This window comes from Crocuta crocuta, unplaced genomic scaffold (assembly GCF_008692635.1).
Source record: "Crocuta crocuta isolate KB4526 unplaced genomic scaffold, BGI_CrCroc_1.0 scaffold180, whole genome shotgun sequence".
NCBI lineage: Eukaryota > Metazoa > Chordata > Mammalia > Carnivora > Hyaenidae > Crocuta > Crocuta crocuta.
This window is the reverse complement of record NW_027527549.1, coordinates 1,848,130-1,862,759: the sequence shown is the minus strand read 5'-3', so window position 1 is coordinate 1,862,759 and position 14,630 is coordinate 1,848,130. Positions and strand designations below refer to the sequence as shown.

At 34.1% G+C, this 14,630-nt stretch overlaps 1 protein-coding gene and 1 pseudogene across 1 annotated transcript in view; one reads left to right on the top strand and one right to left on the bottom strand.

The window, feature by feature from the left end:
- SYCP1 (synaptonemal complex protein 1) overlaps positions 1-14,630 on the bottom strand; it is a 128,305-nt gene that overhangs the window by 36,582 nt on the left and 77,093 nt on the right. The window contains exons 22-25 of the mRNA XM_077767835.1: positions 8,846-8,962; positions 8,320-8,430; positions 6,645-6,737; positions 5,959-6,033 (exon numbers count right to left, since the gene is read on the bottom strand). Of these exons, the coding sequence (XP_077623961.1) occupies positions 5,959-6,033; positions 6,645-6,737; positions 8,320-8,430; positions 8,846-8,962 (396 nt within the window). The remainder of the gene's footprint in view (positions 1-5,958; positions 6,034-6,644; positions 6,738-8,319; positions 8,431-8,845; positions 8,963-14,630) is intronic.
- LOC144234427 (large ribosomal subunit protein uL11 pseudogene) lies at positions 12,951-13,505 on the top strand (annotated as a pseudogene).

Genomic DNA, 14,630 nt, shown 5'->3' with positions numbered 1-14,630 from the left:
ACTTAACAGAAACATTCAGAACTTTTCATCCTAGGGGAACATACACATTCTTGTCGAGTGCACATGGGACATTTCCAAAATAGATCACATACTGGGTCACATATCAGGCCTCAATAAGCACAAAAAGATTGAGATTGTACCATGCATATTTTCCAACCACAACACTATGAAACTTAAACTCAGCCACAAGAAAAAAAATTGGAAAGACCACAAGTACATGGAGGTTAAGAACACCCTACTAAATAATGAATGGGTTAACCAGGAAATTAAAGAAGAAATAAAACAACACACAGAAACAAATGAAAATGAAAACATGACAGTCCAAAACGTCTGGGATGCAGCAAAAGCGGTCATCAGAGGGAAGTAATAGAGCAATACAGGCCTACCTCAAGAAGAAAGAAAAATCTCAAATATACAATTTTACTTTATACTAAAAGGAGCTAGAAAAAGAACAAATAAAACCTAAAGTCAGCAAAAGAAGGGAAGTAATAAAGATTAGAGAAAAATAAATGATATAGAAACAAAAAATAAAACAGATCAATGAAACTAGGAGCTGGTTCTTTGAAAGAATTAACAAAATTGATAAACCCCTAGCCAGACTTATCAGAAAGAGAAAGGACCCAAATAAATAAAACTACAAATGAGAGAAGGGAGATCAAAACCAACACCCCAGAAATACAAACATCTGTAAGAAAGTATTATGAAAACTTACATGCCAACAAATGGGGCAATCTGGAAGAAATGGATAAATTTCCTAGAAACATAAGCTACCAAAACTGAAGAAGGAAGAAATCTAAAACCTGAACAGACATAACCAGCATAGAAATTGAATCAGTAATAAAAACACTCCCAACAAAAGTCCAGGGCCTGAAGGGCTTTTCAGGCAAATTCGACCAAACATTTAAAGAAGAGTTAATACCTATTCTTTTGAAACTGTTCCAAAAAATGGAAATGGAAGGGAAACTTCCAAACTCATTCACAAGGCCATCATTACCTTGATTCTGAAACCACAGACAGAGCTAAAAAAGAGAATTACAGACCAAAATCCCTGATAAACATGCATGCAAAAATTCTCAACAACATACTGGAAAGTCAAATCCAACAGTACATTAAAAGAATCAGTCACTGTGATGAAGTGGGATTTATTCCTGGGCTGCAAGGTTGGTTCAATATTCACAAATCAATCAATGTAATACTTCATAATGATCCTGTCAATAGATGCAGAAGAAAGCATCTGACGAAGTACCACGTCCATTCTTGATAAAACCCCTCAACAAAGTAGGGATAGAGGGAACATATGTCAACATCATAAAGGCCATATATGAAAGGCCGACAGCTAATATAATCTTCCATGGGGAAAAACAGAACTTTTCCTCTATTGTCAAGAACAAGACAGAGATACACACTCTTGCCATTATTATTTAACATAGTACTAGAAGTCCCAGCCACAGCAATCAACGACAAAAAGAAATAAAAGGCATCTAAAACAGCAAGGAAGAAGTCAAACTTTCACTATTCACAGACATGATATTCTATGTAGAAAACCCAAAAGACTCCACTAAAAAATTGCTACAACTGATAAATGAAATCAGTAAAGTCAAAGGATACAAAATTAATTTACGGAAACCTGATGCATTTCTACACACCAATAATGAGGCAACAAAAAGAAAAATCAAGGAATCTATGCCATTTACAACTGCACCAAAAACCATACAATACCTAGGAATAAACCTAAGTAAATAAGATATCTGTACTCTGAAAACTATAGAACACTGATGAAAGAAACTGAAGAAGACACAGAGAAATGGAAAAGCATTCCATGCTCATAGATTGGAAGAACAAATATTGTTAAAATGTCAATACTACCCAAAGCAATCTACATATTTTATGCAATCCCTATCAAAGCATTTTCAGTCCTAAAATTTATATGGAAGCAAAAAAGACCCCAAATAGCCAAAGCAATCTTGAAAAAGAAAAACAAAGCTGGAGGCATCACAATTCTGGACTTGAAGCTTTATTACAAATCTGTAATAAGCAAGACAATATGGTACTGGCAGAAAAATGGACACATAGATCAACGGAACAGAACAGAAAACCGAGAAATGGACCCATAACCATAGAGTCAACTAATCTTTGACAAAGTAAGAAGGAATATCCAGTGGAAAACAGTCTTTTCAATAAATGGTGCTCAGAAAACTGAACAGCAATGTGAAGAAAGAAACCGAACCACTTTCTAACACCATACACAAAAATAAACTCAAAATGGATGAAAGACCCAACTTCTTACTTGACACATCTCTGAAGCCAAAGGAAACAAAAGCAAAAATGAACTACTGGGACTTTATCAAGATAAAAGGCTTCTGCACAGCAAAGGAAACAATCAACAAAACTAAAAGGTAACTGGTGGAATGGGACAAGATATTTTGCAAACGGCACAACTGATAAAGGATTAGTATCCAAAATCTATAAAGAACTTATCAAACAGCCAAAAAACAGATAATCCAGTGAAGAAATAGGAAGAAGACATGAATAGGCATTTTTCCACAGACGACATATAGATGGATAACAGACACAAAAAAGATGCTCACCATCACTCATCATCAGTCAAATACAAATCAAAACCATGATGAGATGCCACCCCAAGCCTGTCATAATGGCTAAAATTAACAACAAAAGAAATAAAAAGATGTTGGTGAGGATGTACACTGCTGACGGGAATGCAAACAGGTGCAGCCACTCTGGAAAACAATATGGAGGTTCTTGAAAAAGTTAAAAATAGAACTACCCTATGACCCAGCAACTGGAATGTTATTTGCCCAAAGAATATAAAAATACAGACTCAAAGGGATATATGCACCCCAAGGTGTTTGTAGCAGCATTGCCAACAACAGCCAAACCATGGAAAGAGCCCAAGTATCCACTGACTGATGAATGGATAAAGAAGATATGGTATAAACACGCACGCACGCACGCACGGAATACTACTCAGCCATCAAAAAGAATGAAATCTTGCCATTTGCAATGACATGGATGAAGCTAGAGTGTATTATGCTAAGCAAAATAAGTTAGAGACAGAGAAATACTATATGATTTCACTAATGTGTGGGATTTAAGAAATAAAATGAATGCACATATGGGAAGGGGAGAAAAAGGAGGGAAACAAACCATAAGAGACTCTTAAGGACAGAGAACAAACTGAGGGAGGTAAATAAGTGATGGGTATTAAGGAGGGCACCTGTCATGATGAGCACTGGATATTATATGTAAGTGAGTCACTAAATTCTACTCCTGAAACTAAGATTACACTATATGTTAACTAACTAGAATTTAAATAAAAACTTGAAACAACAACAAAATCAAGAAAAGAAGAAAAGAAAACCCTTCTGCACTATTGGTGGGATTGTAAATTGGTACAGCCACTATGGAAAACAGTACAGAAGTTCTTCCAAAAAATTATTAATAAAACTACCATATGAGCCAGCCATTCCATTTCTAGGAATACGTCCAAAGGAAATGAAAATACTATGCTGAAGAGATATCTGTCCCCACATGTTCATTGCAGCAACATTATTTCCAATAGCTAAGATAAAGAAATAACTTAAGTGCTATCAACAGATGAATGTATAAAGTGTGATATACATAGATATACACACACTGAAATATTATTCAGTCATAAATAAGAAGGAAATCCTACCATTTGCAATAACATGAATGGACCTTGAGAACATTATGCTAAATGAATTAAGTCAAAGAAAAACAAATACTTGTATGTTCTCATTTATATGTGGAATCTAAAACTTAAAAAACTCAGGACACCTGGGCAGCTCGGTCAATTAAGCATCCGACTTTGGCTCAGGTCATGATCTCACAGTTCATGGGTTCAAGCCCCAGGTCGGGCTCTGTACTGACCTTTCAGAGCCTGGAGCCTGCTTCAGATTCTGTGTCTCCATCTCTCTGCCTACCCCCACCCCCCCAATCTCTCCATCCTGCTTGTGCTGTCTCTGTCTCTCTCAAAAATAAGTAAACATTTACAAAAATTTTTAAATAAAAAAAAAAAACTCATAGAAAAACAGATCAGATTTGTGGTTACCAGGGGCAAGGGGTTTGGGGAATTAGATGAAAATGGTTAAAAGTACAAACTTCAAGTTATAAAATAAATAAGTACTAGGGATGTAAGTTACCACACAATGACTATAGTTAACACTGCTATATGGTATACTTGATAGTTAAGAGAGTAAATCCTAAGAATTCTCATGAAAAGGGAAAGAACATTTTTTTCTTTGCATCTATACGAAATGATGGATGTTAAATATATTATGGTAATCTTTTCACAATATATGTAGGTCAAATCATGCTGTGTACTTAAAATTTATACAGGGCTGCATGTCAAGTATATCTCAATAAAACTAGGAAACATGTGGAAAGAAAAGAACATTAAGAGTAAAGACAATGAAGAAGTCCTCTTCTACTAAAAAGGCAGGATAAAGGTAAGTATCTGTTACTAATATAGGTGAAGAGAAAATCATTTAGTCATTCTTCTGACAACATTCATTAAAACCAGAAACTTTTCAGGGCTGCCTGGGTGGCTTAGTTGGTTAAGCATCTGACTTCAGCTCAGGTCATGATCTCACGATTTTTGAGTTTGAGCTCCATGTCGGCTCTGTGCTAACAGCCTTAGAGGCTGGAGCCTACTTTGAATTATGTGTTTCCCGCTCTCTCTCTGCCCCTCCCCCTCTTGCACTCCGTCTTTCTCTCTGTCAAAATAATCATTTTAAAAAAAGAATAAAAAAATAAAAAAATACATTAAAAATTTTTTTCAAAGCACTATGCTCAGAAACAGGAAAACAAAAATAAGATCTAATCCTTGCCTCTGAAGAGCCTGAAATATAATAGAAGCACAGAGTGACAGAACTATTTTAATATAAATACAAACTGCTATGAGAGTGCTTATATACAGTAAGCTCACTTTTGGAAGTTGAAAGATGTGTCAGGTTTGCCATAGTGAAGAAAGGAAGAAAGGAATTAAGTACAAGAAACAAAATGAACAAATGTACAGGGTCTTGAAATTGAAAGTGCAAGTTACCTAGGCTGCTGCTGAGTGATTAAGACAACAGGTTTTGGAATCATGTAAAATAGACCTAGATTTGAATTCTAAGCCATTTTACTTTTTTATTATGTGATCCTGAATAAATAACCTCTGTAAAAATGAGGATAATACGTATTGCTCATAGCATTGTTTTAAAGATAAAGTAGGATAGTCAGCACAGTGCCTGTCCTACAGAGAGCAAAAATAAATAAATGGTATCTGTCATTTTAAAATAAGCCCATTTATTTCGTCAGAGTGCCTGGGTGGCTCAGTCAGTTGAGCATCCCCCTTTGGCTCAGGTCACGATCTCGCACTTCATGGGTTTGAGCCCCATGTCTGGCTCTGTGCTGAAGCTCAGAGCCTGGAGCCTGCTTCAGATTCTGTGTGTCCCTCTCTCTCTGCCCCTCCTCCACTCACTCATGAGTTCTCTCACTCTCTCTCAAAAATAAATAAACAATACAAATCTTTTTTAAATAAGTCAATTCATTTTGTAAATTGCAAACATTATACAAATATAAGGCATTATTTTTTCCTGAAACCTGATGAATAGTTAATAAACAAATCTAAATACATAAGCATTTTGTAATATATGAGATAATATTTTCCAAGTATTTCTATCTAAAAGCATTCCTAAAGTATGCCTATATTTATATGTTTAATATTTCAATAAAGGGATATACTAAATACTTCTGAAAAAAAAGCTAATGGGCAAAACTATATTTTTTAATCCTAGTTATCCAAATATACATTTTCCAGTATGACATGTTTATAAGAACAATGTTGCAATTATACTTCAGAAAAAAATTAAGAAAAACAAAGTTGCACCTAAATTTTACAATTGGTTACTTTATCTATAATGCCATAAAACCTACCTTTTCTTCTCTTTCTATTTCAAGTTGTTTCTTAACAGACAAAAGTTCATTTTTGAAATTAGATAGTTCAGCCTCCTAAAGAAAAAAAACATGAAATTTATAAGTACATCCATGTATTTCTCAAAATAATGAAAATGCTAACAAATGCTTCCGATATATTCAGTTTTTCAGAGAAATAAATTCACTAATAAAATATATATACTTTAAAAGTCTACTGATATGAAGCCTGCTAGCTGAACATGACAAAAGATTTCATTTAGACAAATTTTTTTATAGTTCTCTCTGAAGAAATATTTAACACTATGTATATTCTCCTCCTCAATCTCTCCTAATCTATTCCATTCATCCTCTCCCAATCTCTAGCAGAGCTCCAAATTTATTTGTAACTGGAGTTTATTTTTATTCATTTGAAAAAAATAATTCATTCCACCATTTAATAATATAAATTGGAAAACCACTTAACTATAAGTTAAGATAATATAAAATATAAAATAATATAAATAACATTAATATTTATTAACATTACTATTATTAATAAATAATATTATATAAAAGTATAAGATATTTTTAAAAATCTAAGATTTTTTTTATTATATGGCTCTAAAACCATGGTTTTATTTAATATTATTCTTTACCATCAGCCACGCAGATGTAAAAATTGGCTTTATTGCTATTCTATATCTCACCAAAGATGCCTTCATTGATGACTGTTCTTGTTCTTTGCTTTTATAAAGTCCTAATTCTGAGTCTCTTTCTTCAACTATTTTATCATATTGGTGCTATATTAAACAGAGAAAATATTTTGGGTATATTAGAACAAAAAAGGTTATGTTTTAATAATACTGGCATCCTTATGCATTTAATATTTGGCAGAAAATGTCTAGGAATTCCGTGATATATATTTGAGCTTTCTTCTTTACTTTAAAGTCATTTTTACTCATATAACATAATCAATGTAACATAAAAAATGGTCTTGAAAATAATCTAACACAAGAGCAACAAAAAAATTCTTTTTAATTTCATAAATTCAATTTCATAATTTGAAGAAAACAGGGTAGAAATGCCAGGACCCTTAGAAAAGTAACTGATTCCAGATCTGGGAATACAAGATGAGTCTTGAACACTTGTCATAATAGAAAGCAAAAAAACTGTCAGAGATTATTAAGGTCAAAAGGACTGGCCAGCCAGTTTGAAGAGCTTCCTGCTGGCCAAAAGATAAATACTTTAAGCATCAAGGATTATACTGGATTGAGATACATAAAATACATTTAAATCTGTGAGTTCACAATATTTTAAGTAAACTCCATGCCCAGAGTAGAACCCAATGTGAGACCTGAACTCACAACCCCAAGCTGAGATCAAGAATCAGATGCTTGGCCATTTGTAGCAACACGGATGGAACTTGAGGGTGTTATGCTGAGCGAAACAAGTCAGGCAGAGAAGGACAGATACCATATGTTTACACGTATAGGTGGATTAGGAGGAACTTAACAGAGGACCATCGGGGAGGAGAAGGGGAAAAATAGCTGGGGAGAGGGAGAAAGGCAAACCATGAGACTCTTGAATGCTGAGAACAAACTGAGAGCTGATGGGGGTGGGGAGAGGGGAAGAGGGTTGATGGGCATGGAGGAAGGCACTTGTGGGGATGAGCACTGGGTGTTATATGGAAACCAACTTGACAATAAACTATTTAAGAAAAAAAAAGAATTAGATGCTTAACTGACTGAACCACCCAGGGACCCCGAGTTCCCAATATTTTTTACAAATTTTGTTAATATTTATTCAAATATTTTTAATCCTTGTTGGTTGCCTCATAGCAAAGTTATTATTCCACCAATTTTTAACAATGAATAGATAGATACAGCCTACCTCCTCTCCAAATCTTGAAAGGAATAAAGCTAAATTTCCTAAGAGTGACTACTTTTAGAAAAATATTACTTTCAGAAAAAAAAGCATACTCACAAACACAACAAACATTAAGTCTTTTATCTGTTTTTACCACTGATAAAATTTGTTTAGCCTAATATGTGCTATCCACATGGATGATATAGATATTTACCAGGTATATATCCTAGGGATGTACTTAAATAAACATAAGGTGGCTAGAAGAGACCACAAGGAAAATTCAGAAGAAAAATTATTTCCATATATCATCGATGACAAAGAGATTTTACCAAAGAAGTGACACCCAAACTCAGCTTTGTGTGGTTAAGACCCAAACTATGAGAAATGAGAGATCAAGAATATTCTAGCCATTCGTGCATAATTCTGACATTTTCTGACATATCAGAATGTTATCTTGATTTCATCATTTTTATACATAGCTCTAATTAATAGTTTTCACTACACAAAAGGAATTACCTTATGTTTTTCCATAAGTGCTACCATTTCAGCTATTTTATGTTGGCATCGTTTATCAATTTCTTTCTGTAATTTTACTGCTTCATCAGCTATTACTTTTGCTTTCTCAACCTACAAAATAAAGTGATTCTTAAAATTAATGCACAAAAAACAAATTTAACTTAAATGCAAAGACCATATATACTACTTTCATAAAATGCAGAAATCAAACAGAAGGATATTAGGAAAGCCAAGCAGAAAATGCATTACTGTTTTGGTTTAATTTAGGGTGTTCTTTCAAGTGAAATGACAATATAACACTGTACTGTTATAACCTCTTAATGTTATCTCAATCTTTTCAAAATATACTACTCAATACTCAAATACTTAGAATAACAAAGATATTAAGCTTCTATAGAAACTAATTTACTGTCTCATATAAATTCATTATATCTTTTAAAAGTCATAATTAAAAATGCTTCTCTCCTAAAATGCTAATAAAAGTATATTTTTAAGATAACAAATTTCCAAACATAGTTTTTCCTACCTCCTTCAAAAGACTTTCTTCTGATATCTTTTTGTCTTTAATTTCTTTTTGATAGATGTCAGTCATTTCTTTAAATTTTTGTTTGGCAACTTCTAGTTCTAACCCTAATTTATTGACCTTTGAGTAAAGAAAATAACATGAACATTAGTAAATGTTGTGCATTACTTTAAAATATTTTGTATTCACTTTGTGGTTTTGTGAATCTTAAAAGATTATTCATTGAAACTGTAGTTGGATTATTTTCCTTACATTTTTTATATGGCGAGATGTGCTTTATTTTTCACAAAATCTATCTTCTCCCCTAAAGTATGTATGTAGTAGTCTTGACAAGTAATATTTTAAAAGCAATGAAAATATTTTTATTTTTAATCCATTCCTCAGCAATATTTATTTAGTCTCAGGTTTAGGTTTTATTAAAAGAAGTATTCCATTTGGATAGAACACCCATGTGATTCAAAGAAAAGTCTGATCTTTTAAAAAAAAAAAAAACAGCTTTACTGAGATATAACTGATACACATAAGAAAAACCTACACATATTTAACGCATACAATTTGTTAAGTTTAGACATATGCACAAGAACGTAAAACCAGCACGAATGAGATAATAGACATAGTGCATCACCTCCAAACGTTTCATACTATCCCTTGTTTTTTGCCATAAGAACACTTTAACATGAGATCCTCTTAAATTCATAAGTTCACAGTACAGTTGTTGACTAGAGGTACCATGCTGTACCATCTGCTGCTGGACAGCAGATCTTAGACTTTATCCTATATAATGGAAACTTCATACAAATTAAAGAACTCTCCATTTCCCCGTTCCCCTTGCCCAGTCTAATCTCTGTTTCTGTGAATTTCAATCATACCTCATAAAAGTGGAATCATGCAGCATCTGTCCTTCTGTGACTGGATTTTGTTGTAAAACTGGAAGTGTTCTTTATATATTCTGGATACTAGATCATGACCACCTATATGACTGGCTAATATTCTCTCTCATCCTGTGGGTTGTCTTTCACTCTCTTGACATTCCCCTTTGATACATGCAATAAAATTTCTACCAACATCCCAACTATCTTTTTTGTCAGAAATATAGAAGCTGATCCTAAAATTTATATGGAACCATGAGGGACCCTGAAGAGCCAAAACAATCTTGAAAAAGAATGATGTTGGAGGGCACATACTCATTAATTTAATAATCTGTAATAAAACTTATTACAAAGCTACAATAATGAGAACAGTGTGATACTGACATCAGGTAACATACAGATCAAGGCAATAGAATTGGGAGTCCAGAAATAAAGCCGTACAGCTATGGTCAATTTATAAGTTATTTTCAAGAAGACTAACACGACAATTCAATGGGGAAAGAATACTCTCTTTAGCAAATGTTGCTGAGACAACTGATATTCACATGGAAAGAAATAAAGTTGGATACTTAACCTCATACCATATTTAAAAAAACCTCAAAATAAAGATCTAAATGTCATAGTTAAAAACACAATACTTTTCCTTGCTCTTCTTTATAGTTCTACTGCATATTTATGTATCATTATTTCAGAGGTTTTTGTTTTTGAACTTTATATAAATGTATGTCTTTTTGTCTTATATTTTTTATTCAGCAATATATTTCAGATATTTATGTGTGTAAATACAGTGCCTTCATTTTCACTGCAAAACACTGTTCCACTGTATGAGTATACTGTAGTACTTGGCGAAGAGAAAGAATGAAATCCTACCATTTCCAACAATGTGGACAGAAATGGAGGGTATTATGTTAAGTGAAGTAAGTCAGTCAGAGAAACACAGATGTTTTCACTCATATGTGGAACTTGAGAAACTTAACAGAAGACCATGGGAAAAAGGAAGGGGAAAAAAAAACAGTTTCAAACAGAGAGGGAGCAAACCCATAAGAGACTCTTAAATACAGAGAACAAACTTAGGACTGATGGTGGCGGCAGGGGGGTGGGGGAGGGCAAAATTGGGTGATAGGCATTGAGGAGGGCACTTGCTGGGATGAGCACTGGATGTTGTATGTAAGCAATGAATTACAGGAATCTATCCCCAAAACCAAGAGCACACTATATACACTGTAGGTTAGCTAACTTGACAATAACTTCTACTTTAAAAAAAATTAGTGAATTTTATCCAATACTTTTTCTGCAGTCACTGAAATGAGTATATAATTTTTCTCTTTTATTACTTGATACAGGAAATTACACTGATAGTTGCAAATTTTAAACTACCTTCTCAAGATAAACTTCCACTTTGTTCAATGTATGATAGTTTTCACACATTGCTAGATTAAATTTACTATTATATTAAGGATTTTATACCTATATATTTTTTTAATGTTTATTTTTGAAGGAGAGAGAGACAGAACACAAGTGGGGAAGGGGCAGAGAGAGGGAGACACAGAATCTGAAGCAGACTCCAGGTTCTGAGCTGTCAACACGGAGCCTGACGCAGGGCTCATACTCATGAGCAGTGAGATCATGACCTGAGTGGAAGTTGGATGCTTAACCAACTGAGCCACCCAGGTGCCCCTATACCTATATTTTTAAGGGATACTGGTTTCTGATTTTCTTTTCTTGTAATGTCTTTGTCAGGACTGGTATCAAAAAAACTAGTTGGGAGTTGTTCCCCTTCTATTTTTAGGAAGAGTTCTTAGAAGGCTGACATTTAATTTTCGTATACAGTTTTACATTAGTTTCAGGTGTACAACATAGTCATTCAACATCTCTATACATTAGGCTACACGCACCACAACTGTAGCTACCATTTGTCATCACACAACACTATTACAATACCACTGATTATGCTCCTATGCTGTACCTTTTACTCTCATGACTTACTCATTCCTAAGTAGAAGGCGGTATCTCCTACTCCTCAACACCCATTTTGCCCATCCTCCAAAGACTGGTATCATTTCTTCCTGAAGCATTTGTTAGAATTCACCAGTGAGACTTTCCAGATCTTTATATTTCTCTAGGAAATTTTTCATGACAAATTCAATATCCCTGATATGTGGCTCTTCAGATTTTCTATTTCATCTGTGTCAGTTTTAGTATATTAGGTTTGCCAAACTTTCCCATTTCATCTAAGTTTCAAATTTATTGGCATATAATTGTCTATGACATTTCCTTATTATCTTTTCAATATTTATAATACCTATATTAATAATGTCCTATTTCATCCCTACCCTTAGTGAGTTTTATTCTTTTTGTGATCAATCCTCCTAAGGGATTATCAATTTTAGTAATATTTTTAAAGAATCAACTTTTGACTTCATTTTCTCTTTTTCTCTTTGTCGCTCCTCTACTTCTTTGATCTCTCTTCTTTTTGCTCACCTTTTTTCAGTTTCTGAATAAAAACCTGAGACATTACTTCTTTTCTAAAACAAAGTTTATAAATTTCCTTCCAAAACCTGATATATGCATGCCACAAATTTTGACATGCTGTATTTCTATCATTATTCAGTTCAAAATCATTCCTAACTTTTCTTGTGATTTCTTCTTTGGCCTATGACTTATTAGTGTGATATTTAGTTTCTAAATATTCAGCTTTTTCTAGGTTTCTTATGGTTACTTATTTCTTTTTTTTTCTCTTTTTTTTATGGTTACTTATTTCTAACTTAATTCTGTTGTAGTTAGAGAATATACTTGGTAAAACTTCTATCTTTTTAAGTATAATCACTGTGAAATGCCCCCTGGATCTCTGATAATACTTTTATTTTAATCTATTTTGTGTGGTATTAAGACAGTCACTCCAGTTTTCCTATTCTTACTGTTTGCATGGTATACAACGTAAATTTTTCATCTTTATTTTCAACTTCCTTGTATCTTTATATTAAATAAAGTATGTCTCTTATAGGCAGCATATAGTTTGGTCTCAATTTTTTATCCAGACTAACAATCTCTTTCTTTTTATTAAAGTATTTAGTGTAATGATATTTAAGGTACTTATTGTTGCATTTGACTCAGATATATCATTTTGCTCTTTACCTTCCATTCCTATCATCTTTTTTTTGTTCTATTCCTCTTCTGGATTTATCAAAATTTTTTAGTATTCCACTTTTTGGCTTTTGGTTGGGAGGAGTTGAAGGTGCCACTCTCTTCGGTGGTCCCAAATCCAGTTTCATCCAACACCAACTGCTTTCACCATGCCGTCTAAGTTTGATCCCAAAGAGATCAAAGTTGTATATCTGAGGTGCAACGGTATGGAAGTTGGTGCCACATCTGTCCTAGACCCGAAAATCAGGCCCCTGGGTCTGTCTCCAAAAAAGATTTCTGATGACATCACCAAGGCAACTGGTGATTGGAAGGGTCTGAGGATTATAGTGAAACTGACCATTCAGAACAGACAGGCTCAGACTGAAGTAGAACCTTCTGCCTCTGTGCTGATTATCAGAGCAGTCAAGAAACTGCCAAGAGACAAAAAGCAGCAGAAAAACATTAAGCACAGTGGAAATTTCACTTTTGATAAGATTGTCAACATTGCCTGACAGATGCGGCACCAATCTTTAGCCAGAGAACTCTCTGGGACCATTAAAGAGATCCTGGGGACCGCCCAGTCTGTGGGCTGCAATGTTGATGGCCACCACCCTCATGACATCAGAGATGACATCAATAGTGTGCAGTGGAAAGTCCAGCTAAGCTATTGAGTAACTGTAAATAAAAATATTTCAATAAAGGATCATTTGACAACCAATGGGGGAAAAATGTTTTCTTTAGTATTCCATTTCAGTTCTTCTATCGGCTTTTCACTGTTTCTTTGCATTATTTTATAGTGACTGCTCTTGGGAGAATATGTATCACTCACATCATAGTCTACTTAAGATTTTTTAAAAATTTTTTAGGTCTTTATTTATTTCTGAGAGTCAGAGACAGACAGCAAGAGCAGGGTAGGGTCGGAGAGAGAGGGAGACACAGAATCTGAAACAGGCTCCAGGCTCTGAGCCAGCTGTCAGCACAGAGCCCGACACGGGGCTTAAACCCACGAACCGTGACATCATGACCTGAGCCAAAGTTGGACACTTAATCGACTGAGCCACCCAGGTGCTCCTGCTTAAGATTTAATAGTGTACTACTTCATGATAATGTAAAATCTTACAACAAAATAGCTGTACTTACCTTCCTGCCCTTTGTGCCATGGTTATCCTATATCTTACGCGCTCTGCGTAGCATTGTTTTTAGAGAGGCCATATACACATTTTAAAAATTAAAGAAAAGAAAAATATATAGCCTTTCATATTCATTTACATATTTACTGTTTCTAGTGCTTTTCATTCCTTCCATTGATTCAAGTTTTCATCTGATGTCATTTTCCTTCAGACAGAAAAAAATTCCTTCAGCGGGTCTAGAACATTTAGTAGCTCTCAATGTCCTTATTTTTGCTGCATACAGAATTCTGGCTTGACAGTTTATTTCTGGCACCATTTTACAGATGTCATTCCTTTGTCATCTGCCCTTCACTGTCCTAATGCAAGGTCAGCCCTCATTTGTGTCATTGTTTCCCATATGCAATATGATGTTCTTCTCTGGCTGCTTTTAAGTGCTATTTTGCGGTTTAGCACTTTGACTAAGATACACCTGCCTAGGTATCATTTTCTGTTTATCTTCCTTTGGATTTGATAAAAGCCACAGATCTGCAAGTTTCTATTTTTTTATTAAATGTGGGAAATTTTTCAGAAATCCTTAAATTAACTTTCTTTTGACCTATTCTCCCTCTCCCCTCTTCTTAGGGTCTCCAATTACACATTTAAAACCACTTGATACTGTTCCACAGG